The sequence below is a fragment of the Apteryx mantelli genome, chromosome 9 (genome assembly GCF_036417845.1).
Source record: "Apteryx mantelli isolate bAptMan1 chromosome 9, bAptMan1.hap1, whole genome shotgun sequence".
Lineage (NCBI taxonomy): Eukaryota > Metazoa > Chordata > Aves > Apterygiformes > Apterygidae > Apteryx > Apteryx mantelli.
This window is the reverse complement of record NC_089986.1, coordinates 20,188,212-20,205,195: the sequence shown is the minus strand read 5'-3', so window position 1 is coordinate 20,205,195 and position 16,984 is coordinate 20,188,212. Positions and strand designations below refer to the sequence as shown.

General features: G+C 37.5%; 1 protein-coding gene across 1 annotated transcript in view; it reads left to right on the top strand.

Annotated features, from left to right (window-relative positions):
- The window catches only part of COL4A3 (collagen type IV alpha 3 chain), a 67,649-nt gene that overhangs the window by 37,989 nt on the left and 12,676 nt on the right, over positions 1–16,984 (top strand). Inside the window, exons 25-41 of the mRNA XM_067301465.1 lie at positions 225–413; positions 1,351–1,519; positions 2,774–2,866; positions 4,024–4,128; positions 5,145–5,242; positions 6,632–6,782; positions 6,921–7,034; positions 7,825–7,992; positions 9,182–9,271; positions 9,827–9,961; positions 10,638–10,736; positions 12,364–12,453; positions 13,041–13,180; positions 14,297–14,423; positions 14,714–14,794; positions 15,800–15,898; positions 16,876–16,926. Coding sequence (XP_067157566.1) covers positions 225–413; positions 1,351–1,519; positions 2,774–2,866; positions 4,024–4,128; positions 5,145–5,242; positions 6,632–6,782; positions 6,921–7,034; positions 7,825–7,992; positions 9,182–9,271; positions 9,827–9,961; positions 10,638–10,736; positions 12,364–12,453; positions 13,041–13,180; positions 14,297–14,423; positions 14,714–14,794; positions 15,800–15,898; positions 16,876–16,926 — 1,999 coding nt within the window. The remainder of the gene's footprint in view (positions 1–224; positions 414–1,350; positions 1,520–2,773; positions 2,867–4,023; positions 4,129–5,144; positions 5,243–6,631; positions 6,783–6,920; positions 7,035–7,824; positions 7,993–9,181; positions 9,272–9,826; positions 9,962–10,637; positions 10,737–12,363; positions 12,454–13,040; positions 13,181–14,296; positions 14,424–14,713; positions 14,795–15,799; positions 15,899–16,875; positions 16,927–16,984) is intronic.

The window sequence follows — 16,984 nt, the reverse complement described above, 5'->3', positions numbered from 1 at the left end:
TTAAATGATCCTGCATTATTCCTGTTTACAGTAGTATAAATGAGATGACAGTCAGGACCAAAAAGAGTAAAGGCAGAAAAAAACCCTGCTCATTGAACTATGCAGTTACAGCAAATAAGAATGAGACTAAAGAGAGCCACCCTCAAATATTTGCTTTAAAAGGAAAGCTTGAAAACAGTTGACATACATCTAGCACATAAATTCTCTTGATCGCTTTGTTCCAGGGACTTCCAGGTTTTAAAGGAGATCAAGGACATAAAGGATCAAAAGGTGATCCAGGATATGTGTATCCAGAAGGGCCAAAAGGTGAGCAAGGAGATCCAGGGGCCGAGGGAGACAAAGGAAGAAAAGGTTCAAGTGGATTTCTGGGAAGACCTGGCTCTAAAGGCTCAAAGGGTTCTAAAGGCGAACAGGTGGGTATGCACTGTTTACAATTATTATAGAACTCAAGGAAAATTACATCAATAATCCCTGTACAATCTGTCTAATCTGTTCAGATATTTTAACTGAATATCCTCCATCTGACTTAGTGATAATATACTCAGCTATAGCAGCCAATATGCATAAGGGGAAATGAAAGAATGAGAGTAAATATTCTTATGTAATACCAGCAAGAGGTGAGCTCTAGTAGACTCATGTTGCTGGAAAAACCTCAGCAGTCAATTGTGCTGTTAGTTTGGATATTTAAATTGGAGCATTGGCTTGGATTCCTAGGATGAATAAAAAAAAAAAAAAAAGACAATTTTCCTGTCCACTCATGATGCTTAAAATGAAATGATCATCTTCTCCAAATAATTCATGTTCAATCTTTAGGACTTAATCTTTAGTCAGGACAGAGAGAAACAATAAAAGCTGGGAGAACCCACCATGAGACTAGGATCCTTAGAGCAGAGCTCTTTGTTCAGCAGAATAAAAACCTAACAATTATTGTGCTGTGTTTGTTGAAAAACTGTAGAAGTGGTTCAGATATAAGTATCTCCAAGCCTGTATTCAAGGAGAATCAGAGCTGAGTTTTGGATTTTTTTTTCCCCAAAACTTATAAAAAAGGTGTACAGTATAATGCCACAGGGGTTGAAAATCATCCTCTTTATATTTATTTGCACTCTTTCTCTTTTAATAGAAAGGATGAATAAATGTCCTTTGTTTATAACCATTGTTATTAAAATCCATATTCTTTTAATCAGAAGTCACAAGTAAATCAGATGAATAAATCCTTTTAAATTAGCAGAGCTACTTTGTTGTTAAAATAATTTGAGATTATAGTCATACAGAAAATCAGACATTTTGTTATGAAAGCTGGCGTGGAAAACAAGTAATGCTTGGTATACTCATATGTGTAATTATTAATAGGGATTAGCTGGTTCGAAAGGAGACAGAGGACTGCCAGGATTGCCTGGTAATCCTGGTCTCGCTGGAGAGATGGGGCTTCCTGGACCACCAGGATATGGACCACAGGGAACAAGAGGTCTCAAAGGCTCTAAAGGAGTATCTGGTCCACCTGGGTTACCTGGAGAAACTGGTTTGTAACTTCTGATTTTACCATTCTTTACCTATATTAAAGAGCACTTGTGTGAAATTGCAGAGAGAGATTGAAGGCACAGAAATGATTTATGAAACACAGGAAGTTTATCTTGGAATGAGATTTCCATTTCCAGACATTGTTCCAGATTTGATTCTACTGAAGACAGTAGGAACCCCATGAGGTGTTTAGTCCAACTTCCTGTACAGAGCAGGGCCAGCTATGAGATCAGACCAGGTTACTCAGCACTTTATCCAATAGGGTCTTGAAAACCTCCAAGGATGGAAGACTGCACAGTCTCTCTGGGCAACCTGTTCCACTGCTTGACTGCCTTTACCGTGAAAAAAAAATATATTTTTAATATAGGTCCGGTCAGCGTTGTCAGTATGAGCTTAAGTCATCAGGGGAAATACAAAAGACTTAATCACTTTTGAGTGCCAAAAACATACTGGTGTATTTATAGGCAAGTATAATCTGGAAGAACTCGAAGCTGGACAGAAGAGATATAGTTAAGACATCTAAAAGAGATTTTTGAACTTTAAATCCATGGGATTGTGGGTTTTAGTGCTCATAACTGCTGTGATAGGTTGGACACCATATGTCTGTGCTATTGACATCTGATTGAAGATGTGAGTTTGCTATCCTATGGGATGAAATTTTCACTGTGTGTCTATTTGAATGTTTAGAACAAGGCATCTTTGAGACTCGTTCTGGTGTTGTCACATTGCTTCCAATATCTGAAAATCTACAGCAATCTGTTGGACATATTGTTATTTGTGAGGTTTTTTGTTTCTTTTTAGTTTCTTCTGAGGGCCTTCAACAATAGCTCTTATTCAGTGGCTTGAAATCTTTCCAGTCCAAACCAAATGTGGAGTCATTGATGTGTTTTCACCATCATTTCATCCAGGAGGACATGACACCTATTAAGTCTTTATGGAGCAGAGCTGCAGATTAAGGATCTCTTAATTGCATCATTTTTCTGCTGACTCTGTGCTTCCTTTTCTGGATCTCCACTAGGCTGCAGCAGGGCTGAAAGGAGAGTTTGAGATCAGCTTGATATCAATAAAATACTTTTGCTATTATGAAGCCAGGATGTGAAGGCTTTTCAAAATCTGTTGGAGATTCAGATGTATGGAAAGTGTGGAAGACTGCATTTTTAACTGAGTAGATTGCTCAGTTATACTTTTAAATGTGTAAGATTACACATTTCCAAACCATAAACCTCTGTAAGCTTTGATTATGTGTTTGCTGAAGGTCTGAAAGGAGAGACCAGTATGGTAACTCCATTACCTGGATTACCAGGACCACAGGGACCAGCTGGTTTACCTGGACCCCCAGGAGTGCCTGGTGAGTATGTCTACACTAAATACAGCAAAATTCAGAGATCATCTAGCTGGGATATCTCTCCCAGCTCTGGCCAGATAAAACTGCTGGGTTATTTTGTAACTGTAAAAAAACTGTAGAACTGTAAAACTGATCTCTGTCATGAAGAAACTGTGGAATTGGCCATAACATTCTCTTTCAAGAAAACTAGGGGAAGAGAATGTAAGTGTGAATAGGAAGAGCACAGGGGACATGTCCACAGTTTACAGTATGGCAGGGATTCCAAGCAGTGCTATGCTATGACTCAGTTCCTCAGAGGACCAGAAACCTCTGGTGCACATGCTGCAGCTCATATATCCAGGAAGGAGCCTCCAGCATAATTTTGACAGATCCTATCTTAAATTATGTTGAGACTGCTGCAGCCCTCAAAGAAGGAGGACCAAAATTAGCTTAAAGCATTCTTAAATTTCCTGAAGCCCTTGGGCTGTCATATGCCTTGTAGGGGCACAGTCAGAAAATCTCATAAAGGTATTTGCAAGCTTGCTAGAAAAAGTAGCTGTATGCCTGAGTTTCCAGGTTCTTTTTTTAAGTAACTGTTACTAACCATTGTTCTAAGATATTATGAGCCTGGGCTTCCTTTTTAGGTGGGTTTTGGGAGGGTTTTTTTTTCTTGCTAGTGTCTTACATGTTGCAGAATTTATAATGCCCAGAAAGACAGTGAACTAGAACCAGGTTAACCATAAGGTCTCTTTGCTTTGGTTTTGTAGAACAAGTGTCCTTAAAGCTGCCCTGAATAGCATGGGAGAATCTTTTGTCAGCTTTATGGTAGCTTCTGTTCTTACACTTGCTTCTGTTCTAAGCCTGTAATATGTGTTAGCATGTTCTCAACAAGTAGAAAATTTGTATCTGCACGTAATTGTTTGTATAAGTCTGAGACTTGGGCAGATTGCATGAAGGCTTAACTTACAGACTTGTGCCTGGTTTGATAATGTTAACAAAGAGATCACAATTAGCATTTTAACTGTGAGAACCTGTTGTGGAGGAGAAATAGTGCCTATGTTCTAAAGAACTTATCTACAGTGATGTCCTAATTAATAATGATATACTCGTGAATGCCCAATCATTACATTTTGAAGTTCTGTGGCAAGATGCATCAGAGCTCACTTGTTTTCTTTGTACAGGCAGAGTTGGAGCTAGAGGTCAGCCAGGTGATTCAGGACACCCAGGGCCAACAGGTGACACAGGCTTTCCAGGGCTTGGATTTCCTGGAAACCCTGGTCCAAAAGGTAAAATATTCTTTTTGATTTTTTTTTTAACTGTCTTCTGCTAGTTTGCTTTTTTTTTCCTCTCCAGATTAAAAACAACCAACAAGTTAAAAAAAAATCAATTAACATTAGTTAGACAGGCGGGTGTTTTTTAGTACTCTTACAATTTTCTGCCTTTGGGCTTATTAATTGTAAGTTTACAGTATTTTGAAGTATTTCAGAGAGTCAAGTATCAAAGCTGTCAGTAGTAAAATATTTTAAAAGATGTTTCTAAGGCTTTGCTGGCAAGAGTTACCCTCTGAAGAAGTGCAGAGATATCCAAAACATAGAATCTACTTCAAAGAGAGCCTGTTATTGTCAGAAGGGGGACAGGGCATTGATGCTTCTTGCAAAACTGGCCAAACAGGTGCAGTTCATCTGAGTGCCGCACTTATTTCAGATGGATTATCTTTACCTGTGTATGTATTACAGAGACAGAGCTGCATAAGTGCTAGTACTTTATTTTTAATCGACTTTGGTTACGTACAATGCAGTACCTGCTCTAATGTGCAGGTAATAGAAAGTGTTTCGAATGCTGTGAATGTGGCCGTTCCTCATGCTGTCATGCCCCACTTTTAAAATGTCTTTGGACACCAGAAATATTTGGAGCCATTTCTGTAATCCCGCCAGGAAAAAAAGACATTGAAATCTCTGACACTAAAACCACTACTACGTTGCTTTTTGAAGAAAACAGTAAGGAATAGATATCAGAAATGCTTCATTTATCAGTTACTTAATCTGTTTGGTTTTTGTTTGGATTTTTTTTAAGGCAGGTAAAAGAAAACTAAATAACTGAGCTGCGTTACAAGCAGTGCTGAGTGAACATATAAGGAATAAGATTCAGCATGTCGCATCAGCTCTGAAATCAGGGGATGCTGTCTTCGCATAACCTACATTAGTGTCAGAGCTTCATAACCACATCCATACAAATACCTATTTGCAAAAAAACATGGTGATAACCATAGCATTTTTACTGCCATTTGATTCTCCTTTTTCAGGAGATAAAGGACTTGCAGGAGGAAGAGGGTCACCGGGTTGTGAAGGAAAAATTGGAGATCCAGGCCGGTCTGGAAATCTAGGACTGCCAGGAGGAAAGGTTTGGTTAGAAATGCAGCACAAATTTTTCCATAGGTCCCATTCTGACACTAAGCAAAGCAAGAAGAGGTATAAGGAATATAGTTTTTATATTTCCTAACCAGTAACGTGTAAACTACAAAATGAAATTGTTTATAAAAGGGAGCTCAAGCCAAAATTTTAAATCCAGATACAGAATTTCAGAACTCCAGGTGTTTGGGCTGTTTTGGGAATGCAGTTTTCAGAGCACAAGGAAGATGTTTATTGCATTGCTTACAGCAAATAATTAAGGCCACAGCTTCTGCAAAGATTTTTTTTCAGGAATTGCAATTAAGCACATTTTTGATGGAGGTCAATGCCAGTAAGTATATATTCAATTCAAGCAAGTGCTTCACTGAACTGAAGCCTAAATGAAGTAGGTTGGAGGTAATATCTGCAACCACTCTTCTTGATTAACAGAAGCTAAGCTACTGATGGCATATGTAAGTGTCTTGACTACTCTGTAATCAGGATCCGAATTTTAACAAAATAATAACACTTGAATGTCTTGAAAAGGTGTCATTTCTTTTTTTGTGTCTGTCCATATTTCATTATCTTTTGTGTGTTTTTTGACATGACAGACAGTGTATGGCTTATGGTATTTTTTTAAATTATCTATTCTGTGCTTGAAGCCATCAAACAGCTGGATTTGGAGTGGCCTTTGTGGTCCAAATGAACCATCAATGACTGGTATAAGCTTCGCTCTGCTGGCCTGCTTTAAGATCATATGCATTTGTTAGTATTCAAAACTCCACCAACCAACAGTTCAATCAGCCAGTAAGAAAAAGCAATCTAAGCTTTCCTTTCAGGGACTTTGGACATTTGTCACAAAAAACAGTCTTCATGGAAAAAAACGTTCAGAAGAATGATAGAAAAAAGAAAACAGTAACTGAGCATTCTGAGATATATCTGGATGCTGACCTTGATTATTTAAACAAATATTTGGATGAAAGTAGGACTATCAGGAAAAATAAAGGAAAAATTGTATTTGCACAGATTTCAATCCATTTTTCAGATACGCATCCAAAGCTTCTCATAGTTACAGCAAACATCATAATGCAGTGCAGGCCAAATGGAGGGAAGTGCCTTGCATTGCTCAGTAGCAATTTCTGTAGCAGAGTAAAGAGACAGTGTTCAAAAGCTGGTTAGATGAATTATCCTTCTGGTGTGGGACCTCCAGCTGGGCAGCAGGGAACATCCAATGCTCTCCTGAATTGGAGCCATTACAAATGGTAATGTGAAAGATCCCTAGGGAATGGTGGTAATTACCTAATATAAGAAGCCATCTGTCCACAGGATGGAGAAAGTGATGTTTGTTAGATTTACAAAATGTACTGCATGTGGCTTGTTTACATTTCTCTGTGTGTTGCAGGGTGATCCAGGCATGGTTATTCCTGGAGAGCCAGGTAGAACAGGTTCACCGGGAGGTAGTGGCATTCCTGGCCCAAAAGGTGATATTGGATTTCCAGGACTTCCAGGCCTACCAGGGCACGCTGGGTGTGATGGTGATGATGGCCTAAGAGGTACTGTGGTCAAAAAAGCACAAGGAACACAGCAAGTTACATCCATATTTTAAGGAAAGGGAAACCAAGTCAAACAATGTTCACTCAAAGCTTCAAACTACTGTTTTAGCATTATGAAACCAATCTTCTTTCTTTTAGGAGATCCTGGGTCACCTGGAATTCCTGGGGATCCAGGTTTTCCAGGGAAACCTGCAGAGTGTCTTATTGGTCTGCCAGGTTTGCCAGGTGGGGAGGGAGCTACAGGCCCACCAGGTAGGACCTTCTGAATTAAATGCACTATTTGGCTGGGTGGGTCTGGGTGTTTGTGCCTTCCAGTGGTCTGAGGGAACTGAAGTTTTTTATGGTATTGGTTATACAGTAGTATGCAAGAAAATGTGAGCTCAGTTAAAAGATCCATTGTCTGCAGATTGGAGGGAAAACGTGTGGTGAGTGGACTCCCTGGATTAAGATTCAGATTCTGTTGTACAGCACAAAGAGTAATCACAAACTGGCCCAAATTCCACAGAAAAAGGATATTTCAGTGACCTCTTCTTCTATGGGGCTGAGCTTAGGTTACTTAGTGCAATGTAGCGGAGGACAGAGGAAGAACAGAGAAAGAGCTCAGCTATGTGGAAAACAAATTCAGGAACTCATAGTACCTGCATATACTGTTTATGATATCCCTTCCGAGAGGGGATAGTCTTAAGCACCCAGCTCAGTCCTTCTTTAATGGATAATCTCAGAAGGATTTTTTTTCCTGGGTGATGAATGAAAATGAAGTGTTTGGAGGATAAACGCAGAACTATATTTTTATGAGAAACAATAGGATTGTCTGCTCTGTTTTTGGTTTGGGGTTTTTCTTGGGTTTGGGTTTTTTTTTTTTAATCTCTTTAAGATTGCCTGAATGAGTATGTTATCTTACAGATCTTCTGTGTAGTCCTCATGCAGGCAAAACTCCCAGAGTTCAAGAAGAGTTTCATGTTCATGATGGCAAGATGGACATGATGATAGTTTCTTTCCCAGAAAGATGTGCCATACATACTGTGTCATGCATTTTTCTTAGGAGGAAGAGGTTCGCTAGGTTCAAAAGGAAAACTAGGCCCTCCTGGCCTGGGTATCCCAGGAATCTTTGGAAACCCTGGGGAACCTGGACTAATAGGTCCTCAGGGAAATGCAGGATTACCTGGTCCCAGGGGACAGTCTGGAAGGCCAGGAATCTCTGGTGTGCCAGGTAAGGATTCTGCAAATACATATTTTGACATAGAAATTAAATCAACTTCTGCAGAAAGGTGTCAGTCATGCTTTTCCAAATTGAAGATGCAGAAATATTTTTCCATTAAAAAACAAATGTTCGGCTTTCATATATCATTGAGATCTATATGGAAAACAAATTGATCTGCATTCCCTGAATGGCAAGTGTATCTTGAGGTTGTCGTGACACAGTATTGAATTGTCTAAAGCAGCTTTTTGAGAATAGAAGGATACCTGCCGTTGTTTTCTGTACAGTAATGTCCTTGCAGCAGGACATTAACTAGCTATCATTCAAAGTGACTCCCCAGCATAATGGAGCATTAGTAGAAGTGTTTAATAGAAGTATTTAGTATTTAGAAGAAACGGCTTCTAATATTTGAAAGAATGTTAGTAGTAGCAGTCAGTAGTATTTAGCAGAAGTTCTTATTCAGCCTCCCTTTTCAAACAGATCACTTGTCAATGCCATCTTCTTTTTCTAAAAAAGGCAAGTTCAGATCTTGAATCTGACAGAGTTGTGGCTCAAATCAAACTCTGTCATGTTAGCCAGAGCTGATTTTAAATAAGGCAGGTAAATCCATTTAGTTTTTTTCAGAAATTTGTTCAAAGTCGATATTGTAGAAGAAAACAAATCAGGTATGTTATGCTTCTTATTTCTGACAAAATTTTTTCAGTATTCTCAAACCCTTCGTTATTCTGGGGGAAGGAGATGATACATGCCTTTCTAAATATACAACCTGTAAACATGTAGGGCTGCACTCAGCAGCCTAAACATAGGCATCTAGTGTCATTTGAGATGAGCTGTCATATTCCAGCTGACCTCTAACTCCTGGGCCAGAACGGAACAACTTTCCCATACATCTTGTGACAGATCTCCCAGCCTGGTGTGAACATCTCAAATGCACAACACTCACTGTCAATTAGATCGTTGTTACTTACCTAGGTTGTTTGGGGTTTACCATGTGTGCAAGTGCTATTCATGTGGTGAAAGACTACAAAACTGTCTTCTACAAGTATATTAAAGAAATGGAGGGGCAGAAGGGAATAAAATGAAAATGAAAAGATGCAATTAACTGCTTAACTGACAGACACATATGTAATTTTCTAAAGTAATGTTCTCTTTCACTGATCAAATATTAACAAAATATGTTCCTGTTGCTTCATTTCCATAGGCCCAAGGGGAGAGCCAGGTATCATGGGCCCATTAGGAGTTCCTGGACCCCCTGGCGCATTTGGAAGCCCAGGCCACCCGGGTAACAGAGGCAAGTGGCCATAGTATCTGCCTTCATTATTACTTAAGACTATAGGAACTTTAATGCTGAAATAGTCTTGTGATACATCTCATTGCATGTTATCACTCCTGAGTACTCCTGCTGTACAGTTAATGACTAAAATTTCTTTGAGTCTTGCTAAATCCTTGGCTTCAGTATGTTGTGTAGTCTGCAGACTAAGTGACAACACATTTTCTTTTAACAGTTTTGAATTACCACATTTTCAATTTCATGGGTACTTGTGAAAATGTCTGGGAAAGTTGCTAGACAAAGAACAGAAATCTTTTTGCTCTATTTTTGTATATCCAATTTATTTTCAACTTATTATTGTATCTATTTAACAGATTTAATACTATATTTTTATTCATTATAAGAAATAATTACAGTCTCTTGCCATGATCCATCATCATAGATGTTTCATTGATGATTGGAGTAATTAAAGAGTCTTAAAGACAGTAGTCTTAAAGACAGGAGTTTCATTGATTCCTTATATGTGTTATCAGTTGGTAAGATGTCCTCAGAATAATTATTTTTATTTTATTGCAGGTTCTTTTGGCTTCCCAGGACTAAAGGGAAGAAAAGGATTTCTAGGACAAAAAGGTGAACCAGGTGATAAAGGTTTTCCTGGACCATCTGAGACTTTGGTTGGTATTGGGAATAAAGGAGAACGAGGCTCAAAAGGTATGCATTGTTGCTCTGTCATTCAAAACTATGTTGCAATTCTAGTGGGCTCTAACACTTCAAACTGATTCAAGTGCTCAAAGTATTCACAATGCTTTGAAATAATTAGTGCATTGTAATTGCCTTTTTATTAATTGGATAGTTGGATATTGCACTGAATATTTATTTCCATTTAAACAAGTCCATATTCCTTAAAAACCCTCTCTGTGTAACGTCAAATCAGTAATAATATTTCAGTAGTACTAGGAAACTTACATATATGCATCCTATATAGTCATATTTTAACACATTCAGTAGCCCATGAACACAAAAATGGATGTGCTCACTAACTGGATGCTGGATTGCAGAGAAATTGAGTCTGTTCAGAAATAATTGACTGTCAGGAGAACTCTTTTGTTTGCAGTGTTAATATAGACTCTCTATGAGTTGTACATGCTTAACTAATTCTATCTGGCTTTTTCTGTAGACATTTCCTGTAGAAACTTTCCGAATCTTCCATTTGTTTCCATATGAGAAATACTAAAAACATTAACTGTGAGCTTGTGTCTTGCTTTTGTTTGTTTACAGTCTGAAGATCCTATGTTCCATTCTGCTTCTCTGTTATTTTTAAAAGAGGCTTTTGCCCATATTCCAAGATACTGTTTTTTAGTTCTATTTTTATGAAACTTTGTTTTAGGATTTCAAGGAAGGATGGGTCTAAAAGGAGAAAAAGGAGATGCAGGTGTGCAAGGACCACCAGGTCTTGTTGGGTTGGAAGGAATACCTGGCCTACCAGGTATGGAGTATCTGTATTGAAAACTACTGTATCAGATGGAGGGTAGAGATTAATATTACCTCAACACTAACACATAAAATCAGCTTCAGTAGCAAAACTACGTTCTCTGTGTTAACTCTGGAGCTCTTTTGAGTATTCTGAAACTGAGCAATTGCAAAAACTGCTATTTGAAAGTTATAGTAGCTACCACCAAATGATTCTTTGTTTTCTTCCAAATACAGACCATTATCTGATCTAATTTGAGGTGATTAATAGAAAAATAATATGAGATCCTGATTAATAATAACTTTAGAATCCAAAATCTGATGAGACAAATGAACTAAAATTGGTATTTATAAAACTGAAGAAAAGTCTGAATTCCCAATATTATAAAGAAACAGTAAGAATTCCGAAAGTTGTACATTAAAGTTGAATGTAAAATTATTTTAGAAGCTTTTTGTATTTCAGTTTGGTTCTATTTCCTTTTTGAAAGCCTGCATGTATGACATATTATGAAAGTTGCCAGGCCTTCACTGAAGAGCAGTCTTAAAAATAAACATGTATAAATCATAAACCTACGTAAGACATTTCTCAAAGTTTTGCTCTGCCATTAACCTAATACATAATGATACATATTGGCCCTTGAGTGAGATAGCGCATCTATTTTATCAAAATAATGTTAATAAAATATCTTTCTCTCTCTGTATTCTGTATTTTTGATTCTTCGAGATAACTTCTTTCTAGAAGTCATATGATACATACTATAAATAGATTCTTAGAAATTGTGTCAATTAGATAATTAGAAATAACTTTAGACTTGTAATCAAAATGGCCCTTGACATGATGGCAATAATCCGTGCTATATGTCCCTGTGCCATTACTACTATATTTTTATTAACATCCTTTGTAGTCACTGCAGTGTAGCCATCACAGGAAAAACTGCAAATGCTCCAGTGCTCTCTGACTTCTCGTGGAAGAAAAACAGACTGATCTGCCTAAATGTTTAGTTGCCTCTACTCTAGAATTTAGACATCTGGACACTCTAAATGCAACCAGATCTTGCAGTCATTAAACTGAAAAAAACTGACATTGATACAAGACTAAGCTAAAGAGACGTGAGTGGAAGAACAGCCCAAGACATAGAAAAAAAAAATCTTAAATATATAGGCATGAGAAGTGTGTAATGACTAAGTAGTAGTGTGATTGTGACGTGCTCAGAAACCGAACCAAACTCAGGCAAACAAAGGAAGTGTTGAATGTGTAAACACATATTCCTGGTCTTGATGAAAATTTGCAAAGGTATATTGCAGTTGCCACCCATAAATACTGTGAATGATCACCCATAAATACTGTGAATGATCACAAGCCTTATTATGTTAATGTTGATACATGAGATGCTTTTTTTTTTGCCTTGACTTTCCAGTAACGATAATGATAATTTTATGTGTGTCTGGGGCAAGAGGAAGAATTATACTTCACCTATTAGTTGATTTATAAAATAATAAGATACCATATCAGGATGTGAGGTCAAATACAAAGTACCTTGTACAAATACAAGTACAAAGAGTTTGTTTTCATGACAGCTCTACCAGCCAGCCAGTGTCTAAACTAAAGATGTGAAAATAGTGTCTATTTCTTCATCTTACAGGTGTCAAAGGATTTATGGGTCTTCCAGGGATTCCTGGAGGACAAGGATTCCCAGGAGCACCAGGAAACAAAGGGGACATGGGAATTCCAGGTTATTTTCTATCAAACCAGGTTACAAATTCATAGAATTGTGTAGAAGCATTTACACAGATCTGAGCAGTTATTGTAAGTGGACTACACAATACTTACTCAGACTGGGACTTATTCTTTCCAGTACCTGTAAATTTCTACCCACCCACATAGTTGCTTGAATTGCAGAATGTAGTTCTCTCTCTCTAGTTATGATGTTAATAAATGTGTTTCAACTGTCTCAGCATATAGTCTGTAATCATTTTTTGGAGAGTACAGGGCAAGAATTAGTTAGGATATGGCACTATATAGTGCTCCTATATGTCTTTGTAATCAAGTGCTACCCCAGTGATCATAAGTCTTTCTTTCTGTAAGCTTTACTTATAATTATAAATAATAAATGAAATATAACCTCTATGATTTATATACTGTTAAATGTAAGCACCTCTTTTAATGTGCTTAGAATTAAAATCACTTACTGTACAAATCACTTTAATGAAAAGTCCATATCTGAAAATATTCAGATCATTTGTGGAATTTTACAAAACACAGTGTGTTTGTGCAATTGTGATCCTTGTAAGAATGGTATCAATATCTTTGTTTTTCCAGGTCCCAAAGGACAGAAAGGATCTCCAGGCTTTCCAGGACCATCAGGTGACTCTGGGCAAGTAGGCTCTGGTGGCTCTCCAGGTGACAAAGGAGACCCCGGGTACCCAGTTCCTGGGCCTCCAGGAGAACCCGGTCCAAAGGTATAAAGGCAGTGGACATATTGTCATATTGGCCCATAAGCAGAGCCTTTGACTGTAGAAACAAAATAACATGTAAGCAAGACCTGGAGAGTCTGCAGTAGATAAGTAGATTATTTGTTGGTGATGAGAAATTCTAAAATCCTATCATGTCAATGTTTAGGAGTATTTTGGACTTCCTTATATTTCATTTTTCTCTGTGTGCAAGAATGTCATATTTGTAAAGAACATCTCAGAAATAACTTTGATGTTTCTGAAAAAGGTATTAATCCATTGAGAACATGGACTTGCACTTAAAAAGCATACAGTAGGTATGCTTGTACATTAAGAAGTGCACAAAAAGTTATTTTAGAAAATGCAAAAATTATGATACCTAAAATTGTATTGTTGATTTTGACAGTTTTGTAATATCATTGCACAAAAATGAATTGTTTTTTTAGCAATATATATTTATTGTTGAATGGAAGTTAGATAAAATTAATAAAATTTTACTCCACATATTCTGATTGATGAACAACTGGAAATCTCTTTACATATGAGATTATCTGAAATATATGGTTCAAGCTGTAAGCTGTAGTACAATTCACTCTATCTATCTATGTATCCGTTTAGTTTCTGTATTATCTGGGTAGCCACAATAGGACCGAGTTTGCAAGTCAGTCTTAAATTTACATAAGCAGACTCAATCATCTGTCTGCCTCTGTTCTAATCCAAATGACTGAGACAAAAGTAGAAATTTAAGGAAAAATATGCATTTCAGTGTTCTGTGTATATGTGTATTATGTAAGAAATGTATTTTTGGATCAAAAGAGGAGCTGTTAAAATACAATTGGAGCGAAGTCTGTGTGTTTGTACAAAGTGCTGACGAAAAGAGCCTTTAAAGACTGAAGTTGTCTTCGTACGGATTAAACAAAGTTTTTAGTTCCTTGTCCAAACGTTCAGTGGTATTATGAGAAGACTTCATATTAGTCTACTTTTTTTCTGAAAATCATACTAAACCATGATTATACTCACTTAACCTTTAAATTATATATAATTTTCTGTTATACAAATTTAGAATGTAATGTATTTAATGATAAGTGATTCTTTATCCGTTTGTGTTTGGCTGCTGTTTCTCAGGGAGACCCGGGTCCCCCAGGAGGTTTAGGCAGCAAAGGAGAAAAAGGATCCCAAGGCCAGCCAGGACATACAGGAGTACCAGGACCAGATGGGATCAGAGGGGAATCTGGAGGCACAGGAATCCCAGGTATGTTTTATTTTAGAGAGGTGGTGAGATGCTGACATGCTTCTAGAAGAGAATTTCTCAATAAACCACAGAAGGTGCCTGTGACATGGCACGTTTATACTCAGCTGTTGTAAACTTAAACATCTTCTTTGTAGTCAGCACAGCCAGCCTAACTTACATCAGCTAAAGATCTGTCACAGCTCTCCAAAGTAGAGATGGTAGCAAAGTTAGCAAACTGAGTCTGAGGCTAGTCCTGAACTGAATTCCAAGAGATAATGTCTTTTCTCCTCTCCAAAACTCTCTTCTTACAGGGGAAGAAGGACTTCCTGGAGGTGTTGGGGCTAAAGGACTTCAGGGCCTCCCAGGACAAATGGGCACTAGAGGTCCTCCAGGTATGGTTTATAGCACCTCCCCCAAATCACTGTCCCCTGGTTTGTTATTCATTTCGTGTGTTGTAATGAGACAGTTGATACTCTTGCTCTTGCAGTTGAAGTTGGAGTCTCTGTTTATGTGGGTATGAGGCTCTGTTCACCTTCTCCAGTTCCAGCTAAGGTCCTTACCAGCCTGTTTCTAAAGTATCAGTTCAGCTCAGGCAAAAGGTTTTAGTTTTGTTTTCATTATTGTAAAACTTTTCATTTTTTGTTTTCATTCAGAAGTCTCAAGGAGACATGATATCCACATAAGTAGTAAGAAAGGCTTGTTCTACCTCCTGAAAGAGAATAATAAAGATCTAGCTAGACAAGGAGAAGAGGAAAATCAGTTAGAGTAGAAAGAGGGAAAAGACAGAGTTGCTGTTGTTAGAGCAACAGAAAAGATCAAACTGTTTAAAATATACGTAAGGGGAAGCGTATAAATATGCAGTGACAGACAGGTATACAATACAAACTTTATTAAAGTGAGTGCCTTTATTAAAGTGAGTGCCAGTTCTTGTCTTCAAAAAGAGCATTGAATGCTCTCATATTCAGATGATTGTCTAAATTATGTTGTATTTTTATAGACTTGGGTGAATTTGCACTGATTTATCAGCAGAGTTGGCAAAGATCACAGTCTACTCCTTGCTTAGAGAAACCTTGAATTTGTAATAAACCTAGGGAGAAAACCTGTACTGCCTGTCCCATCAGCATGGGTTAAATCAAAGGCAGGGTCCTAAAATGTCTCTGAAAGACAGGAAGGTATTGTCTGTGAAAATAATGAGGGTCCTAAATCCATTGAAGTCCAGAGAGCTCAATAAAAATGAGATACTGCACTTTACTAATGTTCATGTTACCAAGATAGTTACAACTATTTTTGAAGTAGCTGCACTCATAAAATTTTAATAAAGGAGACTCATTTCTTCTATTATTTTGCATTTTAAAGGGAGATGTGAAAATGATATCCTGGCCAATTATAATCCACAGGTGCTGTTGGAGACCCTGGAGAAAATGGACTTGTTGGTGAAAGAGGTAATCAAGGTCAGGATGGTGTGCCTGGCACCCCAGGAGATAAGGGAGAACCAGGTATAGCAGTGGAATATTTTCATTCTGTTTTAAAATTGCTTCCCCCCCCCCCCCCCCCCCCAGTTTTCCTTGTCAGTTTTGGGGAGGGTCACTAAGGAGCTTCTGTGGACCAAAAAATATGTTGATATGTAGAAGGTTCTTAACTTTTACATAATTCACAGGCTTTCTACGCAACTGTTGTACATACTGTCAACATCCCAAATGCATTCATTACTTTTCTATTATACATGTGATTTGCCATAATTTCCCCCCCCCCCCCAAAAGTTAATTTCTGCAAGAACCTGAGTGTTGATGTTAACAATTACAGGTTCAATCTTAAATTGATGAAGAGAACCAGATCTTACCTAGAAATAGGATAAAAGGGATCACAGTGATGAATGATCACACTTAGATCAGTAGTCAAGTTCTTCGTGACCTGGCCCTTGTGTTGTAAAATCTTTCAGTTAAATGTCACTCCTGATGTCATCAATGTTCACAGATTTATTTCTCCATTGCATTCTGCCAAAAAGTGTTTTCATGTTTTACAGTGAAGGTGTTTCTTTGTATGTGAGTATAAAAAAAGGATACTGAGATATTCACTTGTATTTAGTAAGCTTTTCCATATTATGTTTTTAGTAATCACCATTATGTAAATTCTTTTTTAAGTATTTATGTTTCTTCTCTTATTTTCTTAGTAACTAACTTAAATGCAGAATTTTTCCTGCTCCTTCTTCTGAAAGACAAAGCTTAGTATTATGGAATGTACCTCAAATACAACTGGGAAATAGGAGTTCTCACTTTAAAGAAAAACTTAAAATTTCATTTGTATTTCTGGATAGAACCAGTAGAAAATAAGCAAGAAAGATGTTTTACATATAACTAAAATATCAGTTTTGATTCAGTGAATATTGAAGAAATGTATGAAATTTTAAGCAACTATGATGTTTTCTAGCAGTTACTCAGGACTGTTGAGTATAATATGACCTAATATTTTGTAGGGGTACCAGGCAGAGGAATCCCTGGCCTGCGAGGTATTCCTGGTCGTAAAGGTGAGTTGTCTTTTCAGATAGCAGAAGCTTCGTTTTTAAATACTAGGCTCGTCATGTT